The sequence below is a fragment of the Tetrahymena thermophila genome (assembly GCF_000189635.1).
Source record: "Tetrahymena thermophila SB210 genomic scaffold scf_8254652, whole genome shotgun sequence".
In the NCBI taxonomy this organism is placed as follows: Eukaryota; Ciliophora; class Oligohymenophorea; order Hymenostomatida; family Tetrahymenidae; genus Tetrahymena; species Tetrahymena thermophila.
The window spans coordinates 524,332-535,014 of record NW_002476420.1 but is presented as its reverse complement, the minus strand read 5'-3'; the positions used below and the strand labels follow the sequence as shown (position 1 = coordinate 535,014).

The 10,683-nt window shown below is 18.7% G+C and overlaps 3 protein-coding genes across 3 annotated transcripts in view; all 3 read right to left on the bottom strand. All coding sequences in view use genetic code 6, as the record gives it.

Annotated features, from left to right (window-relative positions):
• Positions 1-1,819, bottom strand: part of TTHERM_000382456 (hypothetical protein) — a gene marked incomplete at both ends in the record, with an annotated part of 1,946 nt that extends 127 nt beyond the window's left edge. The window contains 6 exons of the mRNA XM_012797533.1: positions 1-81; positions 374-463; positions 748-837; positions 1,067-1,156; positions 1,606-1,655; positions 1,712-1,819. The exon at positions 1-81 is cut by the window's left edge and continues 127 nt beyond it. Coding sequence (XP_012652987.1) covers positions 1-81; positions 374-463; positions 748-837; positions 1,067-1,156; positions 1,606-1,655; positions 1,712-1,819 — 509 coding nt within the window. The remainder of the gene's footprint in view (positions 82-373; positions 464-747; positions 838-1,066; positions 1,157-1,605; positions 1,656-1,711) is intronic.
• A 613-nt stretch (positions 1,820-2,432) lies between these two features.
• Positions 2,433-7,542, bottom strand: TTHERM_00382449 (cyclic nucleotide-binding domain protein; the record flags this gene model as incomplete). The annotated part of the gene is made up of 15 exons (XM_001471285.2): positions 2,433-2,718; positions 2,945-3,034; positions 3,316-3,405; positions 3,684-3,773; positions 4,052-4,141; positions 4,425-4,514; positions 4,725-4,814; positions 5,020-5,109; positions 5,391-5,480; positions 5,764-5,853; positions 6,086-6,175; positions 6,468-6,557; positions 6,860-6,949; positions 7,398-7,447; positions 7,504-7,542. The coding sequence occupies 15 exons, from the start codon at positions 7,540-7,542 to the stop codon at positions 2,619-2,621; spliced, it is 1,269 nt and encodes a 422-aa protein (XP_001471335.2). The 3' UTR covers positions 2,433-2,618.
• Positions 7,543-9,414: 1,872 nt separating this feature from the next.
• TTHERM_00382430 (transmembrane protein, putative) lies at positions 9,415-9,912 on the bottom strand (the record flags this gene model as incomplete). The annotated part of the gene is made up of 1 exon (XM_001015527.2): positions 9,415-9,912. One exon carries the CDS (start codon positions 9,910-9,912, stop codon positions 9,415-9,417), a length of 498 nt encoding a protein of 165 aa, XP_001015527.2.
• Positions 9,913-10,683: the final 771 nt, after the last annotated feature.

Sequence of the window (10,683 nt, the reverse complement as noted above, 5' to 3'; positions counted from 1 at the left end):
GTGAAAGATTTAAGAGATTAATGGCACTTTTCTAATCCACAAATTAAACCTTTTACACCAGTTGCACCAATTTAATTATTACTTTTTAAATATTGAAGAAAAAATATTTTGTCATTTATTAATTTAGAAGGAAAAAATGAAGAAAAAATATGAATTAACATGAAATGAATTAATTAATTGATAAAATTAGCAAAAGTAGAAAATAAAAAATGAGTTAAATTAGCAATGAAATAAAAAAAAACACAAACAGAATAAAAAATAATAAAATTATAATAAAAAGCTGATAAATTAATTAAAAGAGTTAGTTAAATTATTTTAAATTTATTTTTAAATTAAAAAATATCACAATCAAAAACAAATAAACTGTTTTTACCTTAGATTTAGTTTCAAATTTGAAAGATTAGTGCACCTTCCTAAACTAGAACCTAATTCTGATGCATCAATTGCCCCAATTTAATTGTTACTTTTTAAATATTGAATAAAAAATATATATCAATTAGTAAGTTAATGGAAAAAATGAAGAAATAATATCAAAAAATAAAAAATAAATTAATTAATAACAAAATCAAAAGTTGAAAATAAAATAAGAGTTCAATTAACAAAGAAAAAAAAACTACAAACAGAATAAAAAAAAGAAAATAAATTAAATAAAAAGCTAATAAATAAATTAAAAGAGTTAGTTATATTATTTTAAATTCATTTTTATATTAAAAAATATCACAATCTAAAACAAATAAATTTTTTTACGATAGGCTAAGGTTCAAATTCGAGAGATTAGTACAACTTCCTAAACCAGAACCTAAGCCTAATGCACCAATTGCACCAATTTGATTTTAGCTTTTTAAATTATGAAGAAAAAATATCAAATAATTAGAAATATCAAAAGTCAAAAATTAAAAATTAATTAAATTAACAAACAAATAAAGAAGTAGAAAAAAGGCACAAGTAGAATAAAAAAAAGAAAAATATATCAAATAAAAAGCTAATAAATAAATTAAAATAGTTTTTATTTTATTTTTTATATTAATCAAAATATAGCAATCCAAAAAAAATAAACTGTTTTTACCTAAGATTAATTTCCAAATCTGAGAGATTAGTGCACTTTTCTAAACCTGAACCTAAGCTTGAAGCATCTTTATCACCAATCTTTTTGTAACTATTTAAATATCGTAGAAAATAACATGTAGTTAATTAGTTAGTTAGAAGAAAAAATTAAAAAAATATAAATAATAAGAAATGAATACATTAATTATAAAAGCAAAAGTAGAAAATGAAAAAATAAGTTAAATAAATAAATAAAGAAAAAAAATAATCACTAACAGAAAAAAATCCTATTTATTTATAATTTTTTAATATTGAACAAAAGATATATTGTTTATTGGTAAGTTAGAAGGAAAGATTGATTCAAAATATCAAATATAAAATAATAAATAAATAATAATGAAAAACAAATAAATGAGTTAAAATTAAGTTAAAATAATTTTAAAAAATATTTGTATAAATAAAAATGAAAGAATAAAGATAAGAGTTTTTATTAGAAAAATAATATTGTATCAAATTAAATGTAAAAAAACATTAATAATAGTATTAATAAATTAAATATACCTCAGCTAAATATGGAGAACCTAATGGATTTAAAGTGAAGAGTTTAAAAACTTTTTTATGAATAAATGTAAATTAAAACAATATTAATAAAAAAATAAATTTTTACTTCTTCTATATTCTTTAAATAATTTTTCTATTATATCACTTATTTTTTTTTCTTCAAAAATATTGAAAAAGAATTTATGGAAAATGAATTAAGTATAAGTATTTTCATAAATTTATTTATTTATTTATTTTTATATCAAATTAATTTAGATAAAAACAAAAAATAAATTATCAAAGTGGTATCACAAAAAAGTAAGTGTAACATTCATTATTGAATTTAATATTTCTATTTAAATCATAAACTTAAAAATATAGCAAGAATCAAAGATTGGTAGCCATATGCTGATATTTTTCAAGTAATTTAAATATTTAATGCTTAATAAAAGAATTTTAATTTATTAGATTTTTCTGTTTTAGTTTCATAATTAAGGGGGAATTATTATAAATTATTATAATTTTTAAAATATCTCTTATTATTCTCAAATGCTATTAATTTTTTTTAAAGAATATGTTATTTAGGTATATAGGTTGAATGCGCCTAATAAACGCTTTTATACCTATTTAAACTAATTTTTAATAAATGGATTTCAAATTCCTTAATAAAATATAATAGATAGATAATATTTATGATGGAAATATAACTGGTATATAAAAGCTTCGTATTAATATAATTTAATAGGAAATAATATGATATTAGCAATTATAAAAAGCTTTGTTTTTATTGAAATCTGAGAGCTGGTTTTAGAGGAATTAATTTATTTCAGTAAATTTAATTTTTAAATGTTTGTTTTTATTTTTTATAAAGCTAATTAATTATTAAGTACAAAAATATGATTGATATTCATAAATATTAAAACAATAATAAAATCTATCTATATTTTAGGTAAAATTCTCCTATTTCAAAATATAAAATAATAAAACAAAAAATATTTTATTATTCAAATATTTAATATTTATTCATCCTTTTTTCACCACATACTTATCATCTTTAGAACAACTAATCTTTTTGATTTAAGGCATTTATTTTTTACTTTTAATGATAATTATGTTTGATTGATTTATTTTTCACTTTTTTTATAAATAAAGTAAAAAAAAATTGAATTAATTAAATTTTTTAAATTAAAAATAACACATTAAATTAAATTAATAAAGAAAAAAAACATAATGAGAATAAAACAGATAAAGAAAAATAAATTAAATAAAAAGCTATCAAATAAATTATAAGAGTTATATTGCTTTAAAATTATTTTTTTTTTTTAAATATCATAATCCAAAACAAATAAACTATTTTTACCTAAGACGAAAAGTCAAATTTGAGAGATTAATGCAATTTGCTAAAACAGAACCTAAGCCTGATGCGGCAATTTCATTAATTTAATTATCACTTTTTAAATATTGAAGGAAAAATATTTACTAATTTGTTAGTTAGAAGGAAAAAATGAAATCATAAATAATGAATTAATTTACTTATAATAAAAGCAAAATTTAAAATAAAAAAATAAATTTAATAAAATTAACAAAGATAGAAAGAAGAAAAAAAACACAAGCACAATTTAAAAAAAATGAAATAAAAAGCTAAAAAATAAATTAAATGAGTTATATTATTTTAAATTTATTTTTTATTGTAAAAAATATAATAATTCCAAACAAATAAACTGATTTTACCTAAGGTCAAGTGTTAAATTTGAGAGTTTAATGCAATTTGCTAAAGCAGAACCTAATCCTGAAGCACCATTTGCACCAATTTTATTATCACTTTTTAAATATCCAAGAAAAAAAAATTTAATCAGTTAGTTAAAAGGAAAAAATTAAGATAAAATATGAAATTATAAGAAATGAATTAACTAACTAATAATAAAGCAAAAGTTGAATAATAAAATAAATTTATTAAAATAGAAAGAAGAAAATAAGCATAGCACAATAAAAAAGAAAAAGAAATATAAACTAAATAAAAAGCTATCAAATAAATTAAAAGAGTTAATTTATTTTTATAATTAAAAATATAACATCAAAAACAAATAAACTAATTATACCTTAGGCGAAGTGTCAAAGTTGAGAGATTACTGAAATTTTTTAAGGCAGAACCTAAACCTGAAGCACCTGCTGCACCAATTTTATTGGCACTGTTTAAATATTCAAGAAAAAAAAAATATATATATATAATTAATTTATAAGTTTGAAGGAAAAATTGAAGAAATAATAAGAAAAAAGAAGACATAAATTAATTAATAATAAAAGTAAAAGTTTGAAAGTAAAAAAACAATTTAAATTAAAAAAAAAAGAAACTAAACAAAATAAAATAAAAAGCTATCAAATAAGTTAAAAGAGCGAGCTTTATTGTTTTAAATTAATTTTTATAATTAAATAGATCACAATCCAAAAATAAATAAACTGTTTTTACCTAAGATCAAGTGCCAAATTTGAGAGATTAGTGCAATTTGCTAAAGCATTACCTAAACCTTATGTACCGTTTGCACCAATTTTATTGGTACTTTTTAAATATTGATGAAAAAGTATTAAATCAATTAGTAAGTTAGTTTTTAGGAAAAAATGAAGAAATTATATGAAATAATAAAAAATTCATGAATATATTATAAATGAAATTTGAAAATAATAAAATGAGTTAAAATAACAAAGAAAGAAAGAAAAAAAAACACAACAAAATTAAAAAGTAAGAAAAATAAATCAAATAAAAAGATATCAAATAAATTAAATGAGCAAATTCATTTTTGTTATTAAATTTATCATATTCAAAGTAAATAAACTATTTTTACCTAAGGAGAAGTGTTAAATTTGAGAGATTAGTGCATTTTGCTAAAGCAGAACTTAAACTTGAAGCACCGATTGCACCAATTTTATTGCCCCTTTTTAAATATTATATTATTAATTATTTAATTAAACCAAAAAATGAAGAAAAATGTAAAATTATAAAAGAAAAAAAAAACATAAGTACAATAAAAAGAAAATAAATCAAATAAAAATAATTTTATCGAGTTTTATTATTTTAAATTCATTTTTATAATTAAAAATATCGCAATCCAAAACAAATAAATAAATAAACAAACTTTTTTTACCTAAGTTCAAGTGTTAAATTTGAGAAATTAGTGGACTTTGATAAAGCAGAACCTAAGCCCGATGCTCCTTCATCTTAAATTAAATTGTAACTTATTAGTTAGTAAGAAGAAAAAAATGAAGAAAAAATATGAAATAGTAAGAAGTGGATTAAGTAACTAATAATAAAAGCAAAATTATAAAATAATAAAAAGAGTTAAATTAACAAAATCATAAAAAAAACACAAGCAAATTAAAAAGAAAATTAAATCAAATATATTAAAATATCACAATCCAAAATAAATATACTGTTTTTACCTAATATCTAGTTTTAAATTTGAGAGATTAGTGCAATTTACTAAAGCAGTAGCTAATCCTGATGCACCAATTGCTCCAATTCTATTAGCACTTTTTAAATATTCAAGAAATGTATAATTCGTTAGTTAGTTTGTTAGTTAAAAATATGAAATAATATGAATTTATTAATAATAAAAAAAAAGTTGAAAATAATAAAATGAATTGAATTATAAAAGAAAGAAACAAATAATAAATAAACACAAGCACATTAAAAAAATAAAGAAAAATAAATCAAATAAAAAGCTTTCAAATAATATAACAGAGTTTTATTGTTTTAAATTAATGTTGATAGTTAAAAATATCACAATCAAAAACAAATAAACTGTTTTTACTAAAGTCCAAGGTTCAAATTTGTAAGATTAGTGCACTTTACTAAAGCAGAACCTAAGTCTGATGCACCAATTGCTTCAATTTAATTATCACTTTTTAAAAATTCAAGAAAAAAAAATTAATTAATTTGTTAATTAAAAGGAAAAAAAGAAGAAAAGGTTTGAAATAAATAAATTAATTAATGAATTAAAAATAAAAGCAAAAATTGAAAATAAAAAATGAGTTTGTTTTTTGAATAAAAAAATAAAAATAAAACAAGTACAATAAAAAGAAAGCGAAAATAAATTAAATAAAAAGCTATCAAACAAATTAAAAGAGAAAGTTCAATTTTATAACTAAAAATATCACAATCAAAAATAAATAAACTGTTTTTACCTAAGCACAAGTGTTAAATTTGAGAGATTAGTACAATTTGCTAAAGCAGTACATAAGCCTGATGATCCATTTGCACCAATTTTATTGAAGCTATTTAAATATTGAAGAATAGAAATAGTAAGAAATATATGAATTAATTATTAAAGTAAAGTTGAAAATAATAAAATGAATTTAATTAAAAAGAAAGAAGAAAAAAAGCACAAGCACTATAAAAAAGAAAAAGAAAAATAGACCAAATAAAAAGCTATCATTTAAATTATATGAGCAAATAAATTTTTATAATTAAAAATATTGTAATCCAAAACAAATAAATTGTATTTACCCAAGGTCAAGCATCAAATTTGAGAGATTAGTGCACTTTGCTAAAGCAGAACCTAAACTTAAAGCACCAATTGCACCAATATAATTTTAACTTTATAAATATTGAAGAAAATATATTTAACTAATTAGTTAGTTCGAAGGAAAAAATGAAGAAAAATATGAAATAAATAAATTATTTAATGATAAAAGCAAAATTTGAAAATGAAAAAATGAGTTAAATTAACAAAGAAAAAAAGAAAAAAACTCAAGCAGAAATAAAATTAAAAGAAAAATAAATCAATTAAAAAGCTAATTATAAATTAAAAGAATTTTTTTGTTTTAAATTAACTTCTTTGTTAAAAAAAAATATCACAATTCAAAACAAACAAATAAACTGTTTTTACCAAAGTAAAAGTTTCAAATTCGAAAGATTAGAAGAATTTGATAAAGCATTACATAAGCCTGAAACACCAGTTGCTCCAATTTAATTGGAACTTTTTAATATTGAAGGAGAGTGATAAATAAAAAATTAATTAGTTAGTTATTTAGAAGGAAAAAATAAATGAAGAAAATATATGATATAATATAAGAAATGAATTAACTTAATTAATTAATAATAAAATAAAAATTAAAAATAAAAAAAATGAGCTTAATTAACAACGAAAGAAGAAAAAAAGCACAAAGAAAATGAAAAATAAGCCAATATATCAAATAAATTAAAAAAATTTTTTTATTTTTTTAAATTAATTTTTATAATTAAAAATATCACAATCAAAAACAAATAAATTGTTTTTACCTCAGGTCAAGTGTTAAATCTGAGAGATTAGTACAATTTACTAAAGCTGAACTTAAGTCTGAAGCACCTTTTTCACCAATTTTTTTAGTACTTTTTAAATATTGAAGAAAAACGTAGATAGAATTAATGATGGCCCATAGCAAAAGTTGAAAATAAAAAAATGAGTTAAATTAAAAAAGAAAGAATTAATAAATAAATAAATAAATAAATAAATAAGAATCAAAATAAAAAATAAAAAGTTAAAAAATGAATTAAAAGTGTTTAATTTATTTATTTAAATTAATTTTTATAATTAAAAATATCACAATCAAAAACAAATAAACTGTTTTTATAAAGTAAATTTATAGTAATAAATAAATAATGAATAAGTAAAAATGGAAAATAAAAATTAAGTTAAAATAGCTAAAATATTTTTATATCAAAATAATTAAAAATTGATGATAATTTCTATAATATTAGAAAAATTATATTTTAAATAAATTGACAGTTAAATTTATAAAAATATTAATAATAATATTTCTAAGTTAAATAAATATACATCATATTAATATGGAGAACCTAATGAGACTAAAGTGGAGAGTTTAAAAACTTTTTTCATTAATAAAAATAAGTATAAAGAGTATTCATAAAAAATAAATGTTTACTTCTTCTAATGTGTTGTAATATTTAATCTATTATATCATTTATTTTTTCTCTCTAAAATATTGAATTGCAATTTATGGAAATTTAATTACTTATGAATGGATGATAAAAACAACAAATAAATTATAATAATTTTCAAATATAAATTTTAAATTTTTCTTTTAGTAAAAGATATCACAAAAAAGTTAATGTGTTTATCACTCATTATTTAATATTAATATTTCTATCTAAAAGATGTACTTAAAAATATAGTAAGAATTATAGATAGGTAGGTAGTCATCATATGTTGAAAAATTCTAGTAAATACTGTTCTTAATCTAGAAATTATAAATATTCAATAAAATATTAAGTATTATTTTCTACTACCTTCCTATCTTATTTATTTATTTATTTATTTATTTATTTATTTTAACTAAATATATTTTGGATGGATTATAAAACAATATAAAATGTTTAAATTAAATAAATAAATATTTTTATTATTATCAATTTTTACATTCATAGATAGATAGAAAGTATTTAAGATTCAAAAAATTAATAAAATTAAATGTTTAAATAAAATATATATATTTTAAATATTAAGAAGTTATTCAATGTATGAATGAATAATCATTTTAATTATCAATCAATCAATTCAATAAAAGTTTTGATTTTCTAATTATATCTAAAATCAAAACTGTTAGGGAAATCTTCGAATATAGTTTATAAATATTTGATATTTTATTATAATTTTTGCTAAATCTCTTAATTTTCTTTTTTTTCTGAGGCAACAATTACAATTATTCAACAAGTAATTCATAAAAACTAATATAAAGAAAGAATCCTTATGCTGATGAAATAATAATATCAATCTGAGCTCCTGTAGAAACTCTAAAGAACCTCCTTTGCATGCGCTACTTATACCATTGATTCAGCTACGCGTAATTTCAAAGCTTTGAGTAAATGGTACCCTGTTTGTAGGTAGTATATTTTTTGGTTAATTATTCCTTACCAGAAAGTAAACATAGTAGATAGGTAGGTAGTATGGTTAAGGAGATAGAAATTTTTGTTTCATACTTCTTTATTATTATTTTTAGTTTTAGATAAAATTTATTTTCAAATTTGCTTTGTAAATTTAAAATTCTATCTTTTCTAGCCATAAAAATGAATTTCGAGTATAATGAATTCATATAAGAAATATTAAATTAATGGTGAATATATTTATTAATTTGTTCTTTGATGATTAATTAATCACTTTAAATTACACAGAAATTTATCTTACAGATTGAAAAAGCTTAATTAAGTTAAAAAAAAGTAAATTTGATTAAATAATAAATAGCCATTAAATATCAATTAGCAATTCAAAACACAGGAAAATAACTAGGGTAATCAATCATTCTTTATAAAACAAGAATTAATGAGCTCTATAAAAAAGCATCTATTTCAAACACTGGTATACAATTCTTCGCTATATACTGCAGAACCTTAATTTAGGTAGATAACCTCATCATTCTGAAAAATCAAATATTGGACAAAAATTCACTTTTTTCTAAATTTTGGTGTTAATTAATCTTATTGATCATTAATGTGGATTTAAAGTATATTTGTTATTACTTGAAGGTTTATAATTTATGTGATATATTATTATCAAGAAAATAATGTCATTTTTATTAAATAATATTCAAAATCAATTTTATTTATTCAGAAAATAGTAAATAAATAAATAAATAAATAAATAAACAAGAAAATAAATAAATAGATAAATAAGAAAATTCTATTTATTGGCATTCAAAACAAAAAATAAATTAATGTTTTTAGCACAAATTTAATAATATAATAAAAATAACAAGAAAATTTATTTAAATTTCATACAAATTTAAGAAAGTATTCATTTATTTGATAATTTGAAATATATAATTAGATCTATTATCAATTCAATAAAAATTTTAATTATTTTAATTTGGGTATACCTAGAATTGATAATTTTAAGGATATCTTTACATATTAGGAATTTATTGTCCCGGATTATACACAGTCGAGTTTCCTAAATTTTAACTCATTTAATGATTTTGTTATTGAGCATTTTTTAAATTTTATATTTCCTATTAACACTTTTCTCTTGCTTATTTACATCTATAAGCACGATATCTTCTCCATGCATAATTAATCAGTACTAATATTAAAAATAAACCAATAGCTGAACAAGCATAGATAGCAGCTTAAGCTCCAGTAGAAAGCTTTCCAGAATTTCCCGAGGTAGAACTGGCTACATCACTGACTTTGCTGCTCGTACTTCCATAATTTGGATTAAATGTGGCGGTTTTCACAGTAGATTATAGATTTCTCTATCTGTTATTTCCTACGAGAGTATAAGCAACGAAAACTACTGTAGATAACAAAAAGAGTATAAATATTTTTAAATTTTGTTTCATGGTTTTTTTTGGTAACTTTTCTCTTTTAAATAAAATAAGAAAAAGTAAATATTATCTAATATTTTTCTCAGAGGTGTTTAAAATAAAATTTTTCTAATATTTAAAATGAGTTTCGAATAATTTTTATTTTGCTGCTGTAATGTAAAATATTCATGCTAAAATTAGCGAGTTATTAATTTGTTTAAATGTCGAAATTAAATTAAGAGACAAATTAATTTAGTTTACAGATCATATTAAGTTAATGTAATAAAAATATGAATGCATTTAAAATTCAAAATTGCTCTAATAAAGTTTAAATATTACATTCAATTAAAAAGAATTTGTTAGTCATTTTTTAATATACTGTAAATGCTCATTAATTAAGGCATTCCCTAAGTATCTTTTTTGCCTGAAAATAAGTGCCATCCTTTCTTCAAATATTTTAAATTTTGTTTAAAAAGTATGTATAAAATTTTTATTTTTTAGAGTTGATAAATTTAAAATTACTGAAATCAATAACATTCAATAAAATAATTGTTTATTTAAGAACTAAAATATATTTTTAGCAAACTAATAAACAAGTGAGAATTCTTATATTCTAGACATGAATAATAAATATTCAATTAGATAAAAACAAAAATTGTAAATATTTTTAATTAATTAAATTTGTGATATTTACAAAAAAATGATGAGATTTTATTTAATTAGATCTGTTTTTCTAAATCAATTATTTTAGTGCTTCATTACTGCTTTTTTTTATTGTAAAATATTGGATAAATATTCTGAAATTAT